The 21,016-nt window shown below is 44.3% G+C and overlaps 1 protein-coding gene across 1 annotated transcript in view; it reads right to left on the bottom strand.

Annotated features, from left to right (window-relative positions):
* Positions 1 to 21,016, bottom strand: part of mgat4b (alpha-1,3-mannosyl-glycoprotein 4-beta-N-acetylglucosaminyltransferase B) — a 138,982-nt gene that overhangs the window by 116,810 nt on the left and 1,156 nt on the right. Inside the window, exon 2 of the mRNA XM_085360731.1 lies at positions 9,360 to 9,623. Within this exon, the coding sequence (XP_085216857.1) occupies positions 9,360 to 9,456 (97 nt within the window). The 5' untranslated portion in view covers positions 9,457 to 9,623. The remainder of the gene's footprint in view (positions 1 to 9,359; positions 9,624 to 21,016) is intronic.

Raw genomic sequence — 21,016 nt, 5'->3', positions numbered from 1 at the left:
CCTCTACAGCGTTGAAGTCCGTCGCAGAGGACCGCGTTGTCATACCGGTCGTGACAATGTGGTCCCAAACGGACAAGGAGTTAGAGCTACGGTTCTGTGACAAGCCCAGATCGATGTTGGGCACGTACACGGTGAATTTGATGAGCGGGAGCGCTGCTTATTTCATGCAGCAGGTCCTAATCGTGCCGGGTGTCCAAAGCTTAAACCTGTTAAAGGACATAACGGGCGATAGATATGAGTTCTGGGACATGTCTCTAGAAGTCCCCACTCATCCGGATGCTCTCACTCCATCGTTCAAGCACATACAACCGATGCAGTTGTTACGCAGCGGAGAGGACAATGACAGAACGTCTGCTACGCAGACGTGTGGGGAAACCGGAGACACCATTGCTGATGTGGAACCCATGTGTTGTGTACTGGACACTGAGTCAGCTGACCTTCAAGTCAGTAAACGACCGGGAAGCGTGGACTGTTTCTCGGACGTGGACGTGATATGCGATCTGTCGAGATTCACGTGTCACGCCGGCGTGGCCAAAACTGTGTACTTCAGACGCACGGCACGCGTGGTGGGCCGTAAGCGAGGTAACATGACACCGGTGGTTTCGTTGCGCGACCAGCAGAAGGACAAGCGAACGTTATACATATCTACCACCGCACGCTTTTGCAGGGCCTTGAAACACTCCTGCGTAAAAGGTAGCGGAGAGCTGCTGCAGTGTTGCTACACACTGCTAAACGAGCTCAGCGGCAGAGAGACTTTCCTGGCCGGACCCGAGTTGCATCAGGACATAACCAATCCTGCGCTTACCGCGTTCCTAAAACGGGTGAGCCCTCCCGCCAGCAACTGGTGTAACTACACCCCAAAACACGTGGCCTGCGCGATCGAAGATCCGATAATGTGCGAGATAGTGGATCTGGGCATCAAGCTAATGGACGACAGGGTGCCCAATGCGTTTGCTGTTGCAGAGCTGTTATTGTGTAATACGCAAAAAGCCAATCAGTACGTTCGAGCCTACGAGTGGTACAACGAAGACGGCGCGTGTCGCGCGCAGATTCATAGGAACAACATTGCTTTACTGCAGCAACAGTTCAAGGAAGACTGGCGCGCCCTGGCCAGCATCGACAGGCGGATTAGAGCGTCGAACAGCGGTGTCATCAACAAAGCGCAAAGGCATGCAACGAGAGACCTGTTCAGGAACTTGGGCACCCACAACATAAACGACACCTTTAAGAAGTGGCAACAGCTGATAAAAGACACACCGGCTCCGAAAGACACTGCTAGAGGCAGAGATTATAGCAACATGAAAGTGCTCTTCCACAACCTGAGGGTGTACCACAACAAAATGAACAAGCTGAAGAAGAACACCAAGACCGCCGACGATATCGACGACGACAACGACGACAACAGCAACACGCCGCCGGACGACGGTAACTCCAACCGCAAAGCGTCGAACGTCTCAGTCGGATCTGCCTCGCCTAGGTCAGAAAAAGCGTCGAGACGCGACGTCGACGTCGCAACCGGACCGGTATCACTGTCCCAAAAACCCTGGTGCTTTTCTATGATCGTGCCTGACAACCCCCCTTTGGGCACGTGGGTCAGAAACATAGGGACTCTATTACAAAGCGCAGCTTGGTTGTACGCAGATAACACAAGACGAGAAGCTGTGTGCAGCGTTCTCGGCTTGGAGAAAACGCTGCTGCACGAGAAATACAGTTCGGTGTTGGAACAATGGGTGTCTAGCAATCCCATCGTGGTAGAACAGCTGAACGCCCACGGTTTACAAGATAAACTGAGTTTGGCTCTGATCGACCGCTTGGGCGCCATATCGACCAAAAACTGGATAAGCAAAATCAAACGAGCTTTCACGCGTGCACCCGCAACAAAGGCCACAATTTCATCCGAGGCAAGAAAAGGCAAACGAGCTTTTGCGCGTACACTCGCAACAAAGACCACGCTGGTGGACCGTGATCAGTGCAAGAAAAGGAGAGCCAACAAAACGTCCCGCTCCAACGCTGACAGAGAAGAATTGCTTTGCCAGGAAGCAATGAGCTGCGAGGATGACGCCGATGAGGAATCTGGCCAGGACGAAGAAGAAGGGGAGTACGATTACACAGCGGCCCAAGGCGAAGAGTTGCTGGCCACGGAGGAGTATGACAAGGATGAATTGTCGGGCAGATACGATGATGACAAGCGTCTAGATCAATACGACTTGGAGGACGACTTCATTGACGACAGGAGCGAGGACGATTACAGCATCGTAGAGAGTGACTCTGACGCTTGCGGCCCTGTGAAACAGATAGCCTTCGGTCGAATTGACCGCCGCCGTCGCGCTGACGACTCTGACGCTGAGTCGGACCACGACATCCCCGAACACTCTGGTGTGCATAAAGGCGCGTTATTTTCCTCTGACTCCGAGGAGGAGGAGGAACCCGCCCCGGCGAGAATAGAAAAACGACGACGCACTTGTGTTATGAAACACCACGGCGATGAAGATGACACTGATGGTGACGATCGACCGACGACAAGTGCAAAGTTCACTAGCAAGTCGCCCGCAAAGTCTCCTACAAAGTCACCACCTAGAAAGGTAAAGGAAACGCCGATTGATCGCTTAAGCCGTAAGACAACAACCAGCAGGAAGAAGCAGCACAAGGGCGATCGAGCGAAAGGTCCAGGCAAGCGTCGGAGAAAGTCACCTTCTTTTCATTCGGATTCGGACGCCAGTAATCCCGAGAGCAAGTGCAAGTCTCCAAAGATTAAACGCCCAAGACTGAGCTCAAGCACGGACGACGGGTCCAGTGCGTGTAAGTCTCCAGAGATTAAACGCCGAAGAACGAGCGCCCCTACAGAAGACGAGTACCCCTACAGAAGACGAGTACATCGAAGACGAGTACATCGACCACGCTGCTGTGGATTTACATCGCCCTGCGGAAGACCCAGTGGCACCCGTAGAGTCCGACGGCGATCTAGAGGACAGCGTGGACTTTTGTGGACACATCGTTGCTATGTGAGCCGGGTCGAGGGTGTAACTACAAACGCCGATTGCCCCTGTGACACCGTGGCCACTATGTCAGCCGTGCGCAGAAAAGAAAAACCGTGCCCTGGTCCTCAAAGTAGCGTCATGATCAAATATTTAGAGTCGCTGGCAAAAACAATCGATGTCAGCCAAACACTGCAACCTTGCTCTGACCGACCACCCCTCGCAACACATTCTGATCATGGCGAGCCCGCCGCGAAACGTACCCGTGTGAGCAATAGCAAAGGTACACTGTTGAAATATTTTGACAAGAAATGACATTCGTTTGTAGGCCATGTTATGTATTCAACACACGTGGATCATTGTACCGCTGTGAAACTGTGTATGTTTGTTGCCATGTCACAATGCTCTTTGCTCTTTGTGTGTATTTGAAACAATGAAAAATAATAAACGAACACGATCACTTTGCTCAGTGTGATATGTTATTTATTATACATATAACCACTATATGTTACACCTAAAGCACTATATGTTACACCTAAAGCCCCCACTCCTACTCCAAAATAACAAGGTGGCCGACCTACGGCACCGGCCGACTTAGTCAGCCGACCTGGATACATTATGCAGCCTACCCAGCCACATTATTCAGCCACATTATTCAGCCTACCCAGCCACATTATTCAGCCGACCCGGCTACATTATCCGGCCGACCAGGCTACATTACCCGGCCGACCTGGCCCAGCCGACCTGGCTACATTACCCAGCCGACCTGGCTACAGCGACCGACTGGGATTTACACACAAGCTGCTCCATAATCCAGATATACCAGCGGCTAGTAGACGGCATCAGCCTTATACAGCCGTCGCACGAGTAGCCGATTGAGATAAGTAGCCAGCTGAGACACAGTAGCCGACCAGGAACGAGTAGTCATCACAAGCTTTCTAAGGCTAAGCTTGGATCGCGAACATGAGCCTAGAGAAACTCGAAGCGTACAGGCACGACATAGCCGAGTGCTACGAATCGTTATCCGACATAGTTGAGGACGCCTCGGAAGCGTTCCGAGGCTACCGCTTGGAGTGCAAGTTACTCTCCACCCCGAACCTAGTGAGGAAAACCCGTACGATCATCGATCACTGTTTGGAGAACGAAGAGCGGGCCGCTAAGTTTCTTCGTATAGTGCAGACTAACAACAAGGAGTTGCACCCTCTTTCTGCAGCTCCACTGACTGGACTAATTTACCCTGAGTGCTACAACACACACACACACACAATGGTTAACTGCCATCAGTGTGTGAATCAATCTCCACTCTGCAGCAAAAACATGCCTTCATTTGGAAAGGATGGAGATGTGTGTGTGTGTGTGTGTGTGTGTGTGTGTGTGTGTGCGCATGCGTGTGGAGGTGTCACATCAGAAGGATGGATGAGTCACAGCAATGTGTGATTCATCGGAAATTCAGGTCTAATCAAGGTTTTGGCATCAAAACAGTAAAATGTGTATATATACAGAATATATATATATATATATATATATATATATTATAAAATGTTTGTAAGATTTTCCCAAAGTGTTGTAAATAACATACGAAATAATGTAATATGACAAAAGGTTTATAAAAAAATATAAAATTTATGAAACGTATCAGTAAAATTTTCCCCAAGTAAAAAAAAAAAAAAAAAAAGGAAAGGAAAGAAAAGAAAAGAAAAGAAAAGAAAAGGAAAGGAAAAAAATGTCTAAAAGTTGTTCATTATTTACCAAAATAAATAAATAACTCATCTGAAAAATCTGTGAAATTTCCCCAAAATATCTAAATCTGAAAAAACATTCACAGCATGAAAAAAATATATAAAATGAACCAAATCTAATTTAAAAAAATCACATATTTTCTTCATCGAAATTTAAATATATTACTAAAATCTGAAAAATATGGAAAATATGGAAAATGTGCCACAATAGAACATCGCTGAAGAGAGTGTGAATGAATTTTATGTTTGAGATGATTTTGTTTGGAGAGCTAAAGCTCCTGAAGGTCCATAAATTCAACGATGACACAGTTGTGACATTCAAACCTGATCACTCAGTTATTAACAGCAAGGCAAGAAAGTGAAACTATACGCACATTTAATTCATGCCAAACGCGTCAACGTTTAAAAATATTACTAAAGATAAAAAAGAAAATAAACCAATCTAAAATATTTTTTAGTGCAACTAAAATAAGTCCAGAAGAAGAAGAAGATGTGTGTTGTGTGTCAGAGTGAAGTGTGTCAGTGATTCAAACCATGTGTATGTGTGTTTGTGTGAGCGTGTATTGATATCTTTGTGGGGACCAAAAACTGGAAGTTTACTATACTTGTGGGGACCAGGATTTTGGTCCCTACAAGTTTCAAGGCATTTTTGAGACTCAAAATGTGGTTTTAGTGACAGGGTGACATTTGGTTATGGTTAGGTTTAGGGTAAGGGGTTAGGGAAAGCATCATGTCAGTTAGATGTTCCCACAGGGTTTGAATACCCAGTGCGTGCGTGTGTGTGTGTGTGTGTGTGTGTGTGTGTGTGTGTGTGTGTGTGTGTGTGTGTGTGTTTGTTCAGATTCAGGGAAAAAACTGAAACAGATCAGAGACGTTGAAGCCGAACGGACGGATCTGAACATGTCTGACTCTCTGATACTACAAGTGTCACATACACGCACACATAAACAAACACACACACACTCTTCTCCTCAATTCAAATCAAAGTGAAAGTACATGAAAGCGCAGCTGCGCACATTTAAAGGATCGCTCCGTGTTTTCTCAGCCGGCCCGAGGCGTCAGCGGCTGTCGGAGCCGAGGTCACGCTCACTGTCAGTGCTTGTCAGCTGACTGCAAACACTTAGAGAAGAATTTAAAATCCCTCTGAGGCTGAAAGGAAACAGGAACGAAAGGCGGGATAAAGGTGGTGGGTTTAGCTGGGGGTGGAGGCACCGCATCAAATTCTGCTTAAGGCCCCACTAACTGCAAACTGTCCACGTCAGACACAGAAACACCAAAAACTGATGTTTACACGAAGTGCAAAGTGAAGGAACCAAAAGCTGCAGTTCCTCTACTGTCCACCGGAGGCTCCAGCAGTGAGTCAGTCCCCATGGTTAGCATTGAAAATGTTTGATTTCTTTTACTAAAATAAGTGGTTATAATCATTTTCATACATTTACTGCAAATGTGCTCATAATGAGTTGGCACTCAGTCTTCTGAAGGTCGTAAGCTTTGTTCAGCGTGACTGTCCGGACTGATGTATCCAGGGGTGCACATAAGTGGTCCGCAGGTGTGCATTCGCTGTCAAAATAAAAGACGCGCACCGGATAAGCAGTTGCAACGCACGTTTGCATACATAAGATTTTCTGGAGGAGGACAGACATTTGTTTAGAACTCTTAAAGATGTCGAAGAAGTAAGCTCCTTTAAGCAATTACTTTGGTGTTCCTCCAAAGAAATGTCAGAAGGAGTCCGAACCGCAAAAGAAGCGCGTATTCTCGGAAAAGTGGTTGCAGGAGGTGAGCTGGCTTCAAACAAATGATGAACGCACAGAGATGTGGTGCAGAATGTGCAAAAATAAACATGTTTACAGCCTGACACACAGACTGGTTGGTCTCTGTAGATAATTGAATCCTTCATAACACCTGCACAGGTGAGAATCTATTTTATAACTCACGTTTTTCATTTATAGTAAGTTTGCGGTATTAGGGCCGTGGCCTCTTTGACTGACTATCAGCTGTTTAAATCACCAGATATGTCTGCTGATTGTTCATGTTGAGATTAAAGTTGTTGTTTCCTCCAAAAGTCCTGATGTGGACGAGTTTGTAGACGACTTTATGTCTTGTGATACGACAAACATTGTCTATACTGGACGAGGGTGTAACCATCACTATCCTTGCATCAATCCAGTGTGAGCTCTTTCATTTTGCACGAATCCGTCCAGCTGTGGTTCTAACTTCTGACCAGATGCCAAGTTCTGCACCAGCGTCCTATCACCACACCGTGCTTATGAGCTAAAACAGAAATAACAAGGAGAACACCCGTGGTGTTCACGAAAGCAGACGATCCATGACGAGCAAAACTACGACTGCTTCCCTTAGTCTCACGCCCACCCACCAGTGTGCGCCGTGATAAAAAGCAAGCGTACAGATGCTGAGCTTCCAGCTGTTTGGAAAGCTGCTGCACTGTATCGCAAACCAAGCGCCCCCTTTTACCAAAGAGGGTCTCACGCCAGAGAAAAGATCATGTGAGACCAATCGCAAACTGAGCACTCCTTTCACAGCAGATACTGATCTCAAACTCCACCCCTCTTGCAGGCTGGAGGGAGTTTCGATCCAAGCGCTCCTGTGGACCCACAGCTGCAGCTGACAGCTGAGCCTGCAGAGCTCCTGGGAGCAAACACCCACAGGTTAATAACTACGTGCACACACACACACACACACACACACACCAGGCCTGCGTGTGTGTGTTAATCTCCGCTTTGTTTTTGTCCCTTTTTTTTTTTAAGCAACCCCTAGATCAGTCTACTCACCCCCAGTATAAACCAAACGCACCTCCTCACAAACATGCCATCACCTCAGCTCACAGCGCTCCTTCCTCTGACCTCTGAACCAGCTGTACTTCCACTTCACCTACCACCACCCACCTTTCACTCTCTCTTTCTCTCTTCTAGCACATGATGGACAACAAACCAAGCGCTCTTTTAACTTGAGGCTCGACTCTGGCAGACTTTCAGTCCAAACTTTCATCATCATCGTCACATTTTTCTGCTCCTGCACAAATAAACACAGCATCAGTGTAACCACAACTAAATCAAACCAACCCCACCTCTCATTTCCACATCAGATAGAAAACAAGCGCTCCTTTCCAGCATCCAAAGCTCTGTTCTTCCTCATTCTGAAGCTGTCAGATGGCAGGTGTGAGTAGTTGTTTTCCACAAAGTGCAAGGCGGGGCTGAAACAAAATCAAACCAAGCCCACTGTCCTCCATCTGGAACCCCACCCATCCATCCAACCATCCATTTACTTCCACTTATCCAGTTCAGGGGTTCCAGGAGCCTAAAAAAAGAATCAAGTGCTCCCTTCTTTACCCGTTCCTCTTGCATGCAAAAGCTTTAAGGTTTACTCGAACTGGAGACAGACCTGTAAATAAATCAAACCAACTCCTCCTCTCAATGAAATAAACCCCTTTTTTCCTCCAACCTGAGCTGGTACATGGTGCAAGTGCTCCTTTCCAGCATCCAGCACGCTCTTCCTCCTCAGTCTGAAGCTCTGAGATTGCGGTGTGACCTCACAAATCAAGCGCTCTCCTATATACCACGGAAGCAGGAGCTTCAACTGATGTTCTTCTGTTCCCAACTGTACTTAATCTGGTGTGTCATGTGTCTGAAATCAAACACTTCCCTTATCTAAAAGCACAAAGTGAAGCTGTAATCAACTCAAACCAACCCTCCACTGTCCTCCACCTGGAAGCTCATCTCTCAGCTGAGGGATAAATCAATCAATCAAGCGCTCCCTTCATTATCTCTTCCTTTAACCTCGACGTTCAGGAAAGATAAAGCTGAAACTAAATCAAACCAACCTCTCCCGCAGTGCCCTACTACACCTGTATGTGGTGTATGCATGCACCCCATGTAACCTGAATGAAACAAACCCCCTCTTTTCCTCCATCTCCAACCTGAGCTGGCATGTGGTGCATAGGAAACCAAGCGCTCCTTTCCTTATGCTCTGGAGTTTCCTTCACCTGCAAAGCATCCTCTCTGAAACACAGAGAGGGGTTGCAACAAAAATCAAACCTACCCCTTCTACTCTCCCCTCTTTTTCTACCTCTGGCACGTGGCACATCACAAACCAAGCGCCCCCTTAGATCCTATAGGTCGCCTTCACATTTTTCAAAATTGAAAGTACAACAAAATCAAACAGTCTCTGAAACATTATTCACGCCCCGCCCCCTCCCCGCCCCCGTCTTCTTATAGCAAACCGAGCGCCCCCTTCTGCCTCTCCTAATGAAAAAGCCCCCCCCCCCCCCCACACACCCACCCACCATCATTTCATCCTGGACCCGGACTCCCCTGCTTGGCGGGGAGGCACAAGCGCTCCCCTCATTGCCCTCACGCTTTCTGCAACAAAATCACCCCCCTCCCGGCCCTCCCCTCTCGTGGACCCTCTCCTCTTGCAGCTGGCACGTGATGCGTCTCAAACCGAGCGCTCCCTGCACCTCCAGCCTCGCATCAGCACACCATCATGCGTTTTTTTCCTGCAACATCCAAAACCAAACGACCCCCCGCCTCCCCTCCACTCTCTCTCCCCCTAAACAAACACGTCATCAACACACACGTGCACGCGCGCACACACGCAGATGCGCACACCGGGACACACCGGCTCTTACCTCTGGAGCTGCTGAAGGCGGTGTACCAGGACAGGGAGACCAGCCCGCACAGCCCGAACAACAAGACCGTCAGGAAGGAGACATTTCGGAGCCTCATCTCCGGAGCCCCGGGAGCATGTCCGCACCGAGAGGGGGGAGCAGGGCAGCGCGTGGATGGAGGGAAAGGGGGAGGCAGGCGGAGACAGGTAGACGGAGAGAGCCACAGAGACGGAGGGAGACGGAGAGACGGGCGGAGCTGTTGCTGTTTGAGCAGCAGCGGAGAGACTGAGGAGAGGGAGAGAGAGGGAGGGAGGGAGAGAGGGGGAGGAGACAACCAGGTAGAGAGACGTGAGGAGAGAGAGGGAGTCAGAGGTCTGAATTTCTCCGGAGCTCGGAGTTATTCCGGTGGTTTCCTCACAGGCAGAATCATCGTAAACACGTCGGGTTGCTTCATCGTGTCTTACGTAATGACTCATGTAACGGATTGAAAGGGAGTTTCCACCCGGCGTTACTTCAAAGCGCCGGCGTCCCGGGGAGAGGCTCAGAGTTCAGTTTTATTCACTAAAGCACGACCTCAGGCCCCTGAAAATGACTCCGGCAGTGACCTGTGAGCAAGGGCTTGGCAACGGCGGGGAGGAAGAACTCTCCGTTAACAGGAAACAGCCCAACACAAAACAAATGATCATCAATTGAGTTTAAAAAAAACAAAAACAAATCCTCATGCATCACGGAGCCGTTAGCAGCTTTACTGAAGAGCGTTAGAGAGTTAATGTAGGTTTTATTTTATTTCATTTGGACTTTTTGTCTTTTATTCAGTTTCATTGAGTTTCCAGAATGGATTTTTTTTGTCTCAGTATAGTTTTGATCATTTGAAAATGCTTCTTTTCATTTTATTTATTTATTTATTATGATTGTGTTTTGTTTTTTTCATTAGGGACGTCCATCAAGGCAAGCTGAAATAACATTATTACTCAGGATGTTTCCTCCGTTTTGTTTTCAAAGTTCACAAAATCATTTCATTTATATTTGATTTTATTAAAAGTCCAGTTTTTATTTGTTTTTCAGTTCAGGGGTGTCCAACAGCCACACTGAAGCTGTTCAGTAATAGATTTTTATTTATTTATTTTAATAAAATGAAAATTCCAGTTTTTTCACTGCTAATTAGAACTTTTTTTTTTATTGTTCCAAAAAAAAAAAGAATTTTGTGTGAATTAACAGAAACTTTCTGTGTTATAATTAGAGGACAGTCTGGGCAATGAGCTGCTAGAATTTTCTCTAGAAATTTTACACATTTCTTTTTTATAAAATTAAAGGGAAACAGTCGTGCTGGAAAAACTGAGACATGTTGTTGAAATTGGCTTCTTTTTAAGATGTGGATCTCGTTAAATTAAATTAAGTAGTTAAACTTCTTCACAGTGACAGAAAGTGAGGTTTTATTTAGTGGCCCATGTATGGTCAAAGGGTTTGACGTCCCTGTTTTAGGTAACTAAAATGTTTTTTCACATTTAGTTTTAGCCAACAGTCATAACTTTGGTTCAGGGTCACCTGATCCAGCCCTAACTATATGCTTTAGCAAAAAGGAAAGTTTGAAACCTAATCTTAAAATTAGAGATAGTGTCTGTCTCCTGAATCCAAACTGGGAGCTGGTTCTATAGAAGAGGGGCCTGAAAACTGAAGGCTCTGCCTCCCATTCTACTTTTAAATACTCTAGGAACAACAAGCAAGCCTGCAGCAACCATCAGCTGATGGTCTTTTTCATTTCCAGCCAACATATTTCTGAAGTTAAAGTTCCCAGCAAACATGGCTGAAACATTACCCTTCTCTCTTGAGTCAAAGCTCGCCGCAGTGCGACGGTAGAAACCTCAGTATAAACAGATGAAGCCCAGCGGCCCGGTCACACAGCTCCTCACAAAACAATCATCTCCCCATTAAAGCTTTAAGATCTCTGTTTCAAGACAGACCGGGCAGAGAGGGCAGCAGAGGTTACAACAAACACAACAGAAGAAGTAAAGCTAGAATTAAACTGATGCTCAGTGCAGAGTATGGTCAGAGCATCCTTCTGGATGAAATTTTATCGATTAAAACAAAATGAAATCCAGAAAAGATTCTCACCTGACAGAAAAGACAAAAGTACTCCCCACAAGGACATCTCAGAGCCCTGACCTCTCTCTCCAAGTTCACTTATTATCTCACTGAGCACGCTGCCCTGCGTATTGATTCAGCTGCACCGGGGCTTCATAACGCTGAGCTGGGGGCAGAGAGGAAACTCAGCATGCAGCAGAATTTATACGCAAAAAAACACAAGCAGATTCAAGCTGTTTATAACAGTGCATCCTAACGCTCCGACAGCCACAGCCATTACTCAGACACACACTGAAACTCCATCCAAGCCCACTTTCTTCTGATTGGTCGGCTTCAGGAAGCCTGCTGAGGGGTGTGTCTATACTTTTTGTGCTGCGTGCATTTATCAGACGTCCATTCAGCTTATTATGGGAACGACAGACGCAAGCCTCATCAATCACTGAGGTGTTACAGGTGGATGTTTGGTCACAGGTGCAGATTACTTCACAATAAAAGCATTAGTTAGTGAGGAAAATTGTGAGGGTTAGGCCTGTTTTTCCTTATTAATGGCTCATTTTTGAACCCCAAAAGCATGGGTTTTGACCAAAACAAGGCACAGGAGGCACACAAGGAAGAGGAAAGAAGGGAGACAAAGGCAGCAGGAGGATGAGAACGTAGAAATACAACAAAGAACACAAGTTTGTTCAGAACGTGAACCAAATGTTCAATAAAAAAACTTGATAGTCTGAGACCAGAGTCGATATCAGGTTGATTATTTTCTCTGTGAAGCAGAAATGTTTCATTTGCTGTTTTTTGTGGGTTTTTTAGTATGCAAAAAGGTTTAATCTGGAGCTGAAGGTGTGCTAAAAGACAACTGAGCTGCTACGACCAGGAACAGGTGAAAGCAGGTTGGATCCCCAGCCACAGAGATGTAAACACATCCCGATATCACGGAGAACTGTAAACCTTTTATACTCATTCATGTCTGGAAAACAGACATGAAACAGAACGAACCACATCTCTGTGTGAGGACAGACTCAGTTGGGAAAATGGTAAATGAGAAGAATTGTGAATAACTGATGAAAAACCATGAGAGTTATCCTTTCAAAGTAAAACTGTGAGCTTCAGTGCAGGTGAAGCACCATCCTGGTTCAATCCTGGTTTAATCTCAGTTTAATGTCATCTTAATCCTGGTTTTCAGTGTTTCAAAGGTGGTACATCGCAATAGTAACTAATGCTGCAGGCCTAACCTGCTCTGGAACAGGTTATGTTCACGATAAAACTCACCAACTACAGAAGCTGTTTCCTGGAAAATAACCAGGAAGGCACTGACTGGTTCTCTGATGGGTTTTGAGAGATTCTTAGATCTTTTATTCTTTGTCCTTTCCTTTTGGCTGGCTCCGAACAAATTTAAAGTCAGTGAACTGCTCTCTAAGCCTGTACACAGAGATCTGAGGCTAACATAGAGCCTCTACTGTAAGCCTTGCAGCTGAGCCTGGTGTGAATTCAGTGTTTTAAATACCATCAGGCTGTTGGAATAAGGCTGACACTGTCTTACAGAAACACATCGCGTCTGACTTCAAACCTGAGTCACACTGCTTGTATTTGTCAGACTCTGATAAGAACTTCAGGAATCATCGTGTAACGTTGTTCTGTGTAAAGACAAAGATCTTCGGTTATTCTTTGCAGTTAGGCTTGAACCCCATGATATTGAGTGAGATTTGCTGGGTTTCGCTTTTTTTTAAGTTTCTACCTGCCCCACTGCAGAGCACCTGTCATCCATCAGAGCCTTTTTCTGGGTCTGCTCACCTATAAAGTCAGCACTTTCATGGCTATGTGGAAAAGAGTCTCCATCGGATGGCGTACAGGTGCTGTACAGGAGGATGTGTGAGCAGGAAAGAGATGATTAGAGAGATGTTAGAGTGAACTATGGATGCAGTCAGAGCATGCTCACTGTACAGAAAGGGACTCCTGGTTTGGGTTCGGATTTGTTAATCTGCAGCTCCCCCTGGTGGTCAGGATTGTTACAGGCTGTAATTTAATGTGTAGTTTGCAGTTTTTAGCATTTACTATGCTAAAAACTGCGTCTGAGGCCTGCAGATGGTTATATGCAGACAGATCTGTTTAGTGTCATCAGGTTTTTTTTGCTGAGGTTTCCCCACGATCGCAGTGCTGCTCGGTCAGCAACGCTGGGCTGAAACCTCGACGCACAGCAACAATTCTAACTGCGATTTAACCGAACACGCCTCCAGTTAGTTTATGAAATCCATCTAAGCGAAGAAGTGGGAAGAAAGAACTCTTCATCGGTAACACAAATGACACAGGAAACGTCTGGAACATTTGTTCTTCCTTTAACATCTCAGGACTTTTTTCTACCCATCAGATCACCGGTGAGCCCCTCAGAGGTCCGGGAGGGGTTTGATTACTGTGTCACACTGACATCTAGCGGTCAAAGATAGCAAGTATATTTCAGAGTGTTTATTTTACTTTGGTTCAACCCTCATTTGACTCACTCCATCCCTCCATTCTTCACTGGCACACTTGGGTGATAGGTACAGGTGTCCCATATGCTTGATTTCTGGGTCATGGTGAAAGCTCAGAGGCTGACCATGAATTCTGGAGCCAGGACCATTTAATGTCATTTAGAGTTAACACCTTGAATGAAAAGTGCTCCAGACTGAGGTTTAAAACTCACTTTTACTGAACAAATCTACAGTAATAAGATTAAATGTTGTCCTCGTGTCTTTTTAAAGCAGTGCCTTGCCTGCTGTCATTTGGAATCTTGCATTTGTTCTACAAAACATGAGAATTTGCTGAGAGCAAAGAGAAGGACAGATGAACACAGACAGAGATTCTCAGATGTATTTGTGAGATTACTAAGATGTTGGCTTCTTTTACAAATGAACTGAATTTAATTAAACCACCTTAAGCTTAAAGAGAGAATCTCTCACCAACTTTTAAATGTGAAAATGGTCTACAACCAGCTCAGAATATTTAACTATACGTTCCATTTGATTTGGTGTTTTAAAAAAACAACTCTTATTATGGTAAGTAACCAGATGTAATTGTTGAAAATTACACATAGTTACTTTTTGCCACTGCCGTCACTTAACGAAGCAGTGCGGTACACTGCAGCCTTTGTTATTTTGTTCTTTAATATTTTCCGTGGTTCTCTAAATCTTGATTTTTTTGTTCACCTGCAGCTTCTTTACTTTTACTTTTAAACTTTTGCACCACATCAAAGCGGATGTTTCAGAATCAAGCCTTCAGTGAGGAGACACTGAAGCCGAAATTTGATCACAGACTTTCACTTTGCATGTTTCGTTCTCATAAACTACTCAACGTGAAAGACTGAGGAAGAGAGTAAAGAAAAAGAGGAAGGAAAAAAGCATCAGGAGGAAGGAAATGAGATAAGAAATAAATGCTTTTAGGAAACCGTCATTCAGTGAGACAGGGAAGAGCCTCTGTGATGAGGAGGTAGGGAGGAAGCGAAGGAGACTAGCCCTTGTATTATGTTGAAAAAAAAATCACAATGATTACTCAGAATTGTCAAAAAACTGCAATAGAACAATAGCAACTTTATTTTCCATTAGATAAACATTTAGAACACAGACATACACCAGTTTGAATTTCCGGAACTATTTCCAAGAACAATTTAGTAAAAGTTTTTCCTTCTTTACAAACACATTTCTTTCGAACTTGCCCGATTTTCTCAATTTTTCAATGCTCAACATTTTCAATGTTGTCCACATGATGGACAGAATGTAACTGTGTTCTTTCTGCAGATGCAGTTCTTGCATTTCTCACAAAAAGTGCTTGTTTTAATGTCCATTTCTTCCGTTTCTTTACACCTGTATCCACTGCAGATTGGTTGGATGGTGCACGCTTGACCTTTTCAATGACAGCTGCTGCTGCTGGGGGTCAAGCTGGTCTGACTCGCCTCTGGATGTTGGAAGGGACAAAACTTTTGCCCAGTTCTTCCAGGAAAAGCCGACATCAGTACAATTTGCCGGCATTCCAATGTTGGTTGATTTCAGTCCACGGGGCATTGTAAGCAGACACATCTAAAATGTTGTAGAAAATTACCAAGGGCCAACAAGCTGTCTTGTGCTGGTAGCTTTATGTCGCTATGACTTTGTCAAGATTGTCTACTCCAGGGGTCGGTAACCTTTCAGATGATGAGTGTCATCTAAAATTTCCTCAGAAGTCAATTTAATAACGCTCTATATTAACAGTTACACACTATATAGAACAACTTTAGATTATATTTGTTAGCAGATGTTGGCAGCTATCAGTGAATAGTAATCAGCTATTTTGAAACAAAAAAAAGAATTTTTATCCATAACAAGAAATAAATAACAGCAAATTAATTGTACAACAGAAAATACAAATGCTATTTATTGTCTCCTCACAACAATGATAAGAAAAATAAACTGGGCCAATATGGCATGTTTGTTAATACAGAGATACACATGTTAATGTGATCTCTGGTCTCCCACTCAGAGACACAGATCTCCGAGTGTCCAGCATTCAGACGGCTACCCGAGGACACTCATGAGAGAAAACCTGCTCACACAGATATGTAGAGCCAAATACTGTTAATAAGGCCTCTGCAATGTTCTGAAGACAGTTAAACTTGTCAGGTAGTGATGTCCAGCAGGTGAAAATACAAGCTCCATGAACACGCACAGCTATGGATTCCAGCTTCCAGAGCTTTTCAGTTCAATCAGCTGCATTTCGATGTCCTCTCTGTCCAGCCAGTTAGTGCGAGACAAATCCAACTGCTCATTAAAGCTTTCTGGTTTGATCAGAAAACAAAACATTGGTCCATACACCTGAGAGTCCAGAAAACACATTATGAATTCAGTCTCGAGTCTACGGATGTATCCGAGTATTTCCGCGGTGCTGATGCTGTGCTGATCGGAGAGCTCCTGAAGCATTTGAAGTGTCGGAATGTGGAAATTTCAACATCGCTTGAAAAAATTGCCAGCTAGCAACGTCCCTCTCACCGGTAGGCTAAGTGATCTTTAGCCAATTACAAGTTGAATCTGGTAGTTGGGGTTGGAAGCTAAGATACCGTCATTAAGAAGAGGCACAACTAATGTGTCTATGCGAGCTAATTTGCGATGTGCACCGCTCGCCTGGCCATTTATTTTTTAATGCACCTTCTCAGATTAATTCACTGCGTGTCGTGCCCAGGAATGGACTGGGACAAAAAATCGACCCAGGCATTTTGAGTAGAGCCCGGCCCACCGGGTATTATAGGAAAAACTATAAAGCCTTTGAATGAAAACAAACGCTGTTGTGACAGTGATGTACAGTCTTGTTGGTATATGTATGATTTCTATACATTTTACATCAGATAAAAACTTTGATTGTAAGATTCAGATATTTTTTTTATTAAAAGCTAGACGTTGTAAATGAGAATAAGAAAGAAAAGTATTTCTTTGTGCCCCCCTCTCCCTGTTAATGCCCTGCCTGTCAGCTACATAGAAAAGGATCCTGGTGTTACTTGTCTCTCAGAAACAGTTCATAACTTCCCTTCAACTCATTCATGTCACCTAAAAGGTAAACCTGTTTCTCCATCACCTGTTCAGTAAACATAAACTCCACCTAAACTTGGTTTATATCTGACCCAGACAGACTGCAGGTCATAACTTCTTACCTGAAGTTCAGTTCACCTGACACTCGGACCGGCGGCCGCCTCGGGTCTCTGCCCTTCCTGCCTCCCCTTTCCCTCATCCACCTGCTTCTGTGGAAGCTCCACCACAGCCACCACCAAACTACTCAGTTATTTTTACACATCGGCCAGCATCTGGACAATCCACCGCCTTTCATTGTTTATACCGTTACTAAAAACAACCAAACAAACAAAAAAAACATTGGCCCATAAAAACGAAAAATCACCCTATGGTCGTGCCATCAGTGGCACGCGTGCCCAGGATTGCCGACCCCTGCATTAGAAGATGACAGCATGCCTTGACCTCGGTGTGGTGATAATGAACATTTTATATTATCATCTTCAGATGTCCCTGTCTCCTCTGTGGATTATGATTGCTGCGTTCCTTGGTTTTCATTTGATGTAGAGATGGCGGCACACTCCTCCTCAGAATCCTCCTCGTCGTCGGACAATTGGCAGTCTGGATCATCAATAACATTGTCCTCGGCCTCTGAAAGATCCTCTGTCTCTGAAACATCTACACTGTACACAAACACTGCAAAGACATTCCAGGACACATCAAAGTGTCCATATTTAAACACCAGTTTATGACCCCAGATAAGGAAAAGTCATAAACTTTCATGAAGAAAAAGAAAGGATGACCAGTACTTTGGTCACCACAAAAAGTGGTCGATGAGAGTTTGTTTTTTAACGAGTCCTCATTCAGTACTGTGCAAAAGTCCTGAGCCACTTCCAATTTCTTTATATTTTGCAGGAAAATGGGAAATAGGTGCAACGACTTACTGGAGCATGTGCAAACATACATAAAACTACAGCATATGCACGTTTCAGTAAGTTTCACTCTATCGTTGGTATTTTTTTTACAGATTCAACTAAAGAAATGGGAACAAATGATGCATTTTTGTAACAGTCTGCTAATAAATAGCCTAAAGGTACATTTCAAACTGGTTCCGTGCTATGTTGTCTGTTATGTGTAGACACAACACTGATTCAGGAGGCTTTTTATGCTTGAATGATTCATGGAGCAGAGTGAAGGGGCTTAACAACCCAAACTTTCCTCAGGGAAATTGTGAGGTGCAAGGACTGGACTGAAAATGAGAGAAAAAGCAACCTAATGTCCAAATAAAACTATTGATTGCTTTCTCAATAAAACAGATGATACATAACTATGAAAGGCCTTAATAGATCCTGGAGAACTACTGATGAAGACCACTTTAAAAACTGAAACTCCTTGTAAGCTAAAAGAAAGAAAAGAGAGGTTGCTCAAGACTTTTGCACTGCAAGCAGAGGAGATGGGTCTGCGAAACACATTTAAGGTCAGCTAAAAACTGCATCTGAGGCCTGCAGATGGTTATATGCAGACAGATGTGTTGAGTGTCATCGGGTTTTTTTGCTGAGGTTTCCCACGATCGCAGTGCTGCTCGGTCAGCAACGCTGGGCTGAAACCTCGGCGCACAGCAACATTTCTAATGGTGATTTAACCGAACACGCCTCCAGTGAGTTTATGAAATCCATCTGAGCGGTGCCTCGGTGGGAAGAAAGAACTCTTAATAGGTAACATAACATGATCACTGGAACAGGAAACGGGGCAGAGTCTGAAACATTTGTTCTTCCTTTAACATCTCAGGACTTTTTTCTAACATCTTTAGGGCCATCAGATCACCGGTGAGCCCCTCAGAGGTCAGCGAGGGGTTTGATTATGACCACATGCTCAACAAGCACAGTTCCAGAAATGAGTTACCGTTCAAAACAAATCTCTTACATGCATTTGACCCTCTATTATGTGATTTCTGTTTGCATGCACCATATAGATGAAAATCCCATACAAAAGAAGAGCTGTGTTGCACATTAGTAAGTGTTGCATTTGATATATTTTAAAGTGAAACCACTGAATAAAACCTGTTTTTTCAAAGTGTAACCAGTGCACCAACATAAGAGTTTAAGTGTGGAAAGTAGGAAATTATTATGACAAAAGTTAAGGAAACAAAAGTAATTATTAAGGTGGGCGTCTCTTTTTTTCTACCTTTGACCCTCTCTGTGGTCTACATTCATTTTTACTGTGTCACACTGACATCTAGTGGTCAAAGATAGCAAGTATATTTCAGAGCGTTTATTTTTACTTTTGCTCAACCTTCATCTGACTCTCTCCATCCATCCATCCATCCATTCTCCTCTGCTTATGCAGTTCACTGGCACACTTGGGTGATAGATACAGGTGTCCCTGGGCGATAGGCGGGACACACCTGGACAGGTTGCTAATTTTCTGCAAGGTTAACACAGAGAGAGAGACAATCTACACCTACAGCCAAATTAGAATCACCACTTGAGCTGACTGGCATGTCTTTGGACTGTGGGGTGATGCCTGGATTCAAACCCACAGCCTTCTTGCCGAGAGGCAATGGAGTAACCTCTCCATTAGAGGGCAGAGTATCAAAATTAATTTCAGGAGTTTTGTGACAATAGAGAGAAATTGTAGAGGAAGTCCTTTTAACACACTGTGGTCAACATTTATAGGTTCAGGCATTTCTGATCAGATGGGCGTGATTAAAAAACCCAGAATCATCATGTTTACACTGTAGTTTTTAATCCAGGGACTCAGTAAATGCTCACACAGAGCTCCACTGCAGCCGTGTTTCATGTTTCAGGTAAGTTCATGGACAAAACCAGTAACAGTCGAGGATTAACACTAATTTACATATGCTTGATTTGTGGTTCATGGTCAGAGGCTGACCATGAATTCTGGAGCCAGGAACCAAAAGAGGAAATATCTGTTTAGTTTGAATGCATGCAAATTCATTATGAAGGTCCCCCCCCCCCCCCCCCCCGTTACTTCTGCCATCTAACTATGAACTCAGAGGCAAAACAGAGTTTACTGACTGGGAGTCATCACCTCCTTCCTTTGCTACAGTTATTCCAACGAAGCAAATGCACACAACCCACAAAATGTCATTAAAATATTAAAATAAATACACTCCTGTTTTCAGCGATGCATATTCCACCATGTAAGATCTTCATATCATTAATACCTTTACTGCAGTGTAATGTCATTCAGAGTTAACACCTTGAATGAAACGTGCTCCAGACTGAGGTTTAAAACTCACTTTTACTGAACAAATCTACAGTAATAAGATTAAATGTTGTCCTCGTGTCTTTTTAAAGCAGTGCCTTGCCTGCTGTCATTTGGAATCTTGCATTTGTTCTACAAAACATGAGAATTTGCTGAGAGCAAAGAGAAGGACAGATGAACACAGACAGAGATTCTCAGATGTATTTGTGAGATTACTAAGATGTTGGCTTCTTTTACAAATGAACTGAATTTAATTAAACCACCTTAAGCTTAAAGAGAGAATCTCTCACCAACTTTTAAATGTGAAAATGGTCTACAACCAGCTCAGAATATTTAACTATACGTTCCATTTGATTTGGTGTTTTAAAAAAACAACTCTTATTATGGTAAGTAACTAGATGTAATTGCTGAAAATTACACATAGTTACTTTTTGCCACTGCCGTCACTTAACGAAGCAGTGCGGTACACTGCAGCCTTTGTTATTTTGTTCTTTAATATTTTCCGTGGTTCTCTAAATCTCGATTTTTTTGTTCACCTGCAGCTTCTTTACTTTTACTTTAAAACTTTTGCACCACATCAGAGCGGATGTTTCAGAATCAAGCCTTCAGTGAGGAGACACTGAAGCCGAAATTTGATCACAGACTTTCACTTTGCATGTTTCGTTCTCATAAACTACTCAACGTGAAAGACTGAGGAAGAGAGTAAAGAAAAAGAGGAAGGAAAAAAGCATCAGGAGGAAGGAAATGAGATAAGAAATAAATGCTTTTAGGAAACCGTCATTCAGTGAGACAGGGAAGAGCCTCTGTGATGAGGAGGTAGGGAGGAAGCGAAGGAGACTAGGGAAGGGGATGAAGCGCAGGGAGGAGGAG

The sequence above is a fragment of the Diplotaxodon limnothrissa genome, linkage group LG2 (assembly GCF_057381915.1).
Source record: "Diplotaxodon limnothrissa isolate DT_005_m linkage group LG2, D_limnothrissa_male_GT1.1, whole genome shotgun sequence".
Lineage (NCBI taxonomy): Eukaryota > Metazoa > Chordata > Actinopteri > Cichliformes > Cichlidae > Diplotaxodon > Diplotaxodon limnothrissa.
Note: the sequence above shows the minus strand (reverse complement) of the source record. Positions and strands in the feature narration are given on the sequence as shown.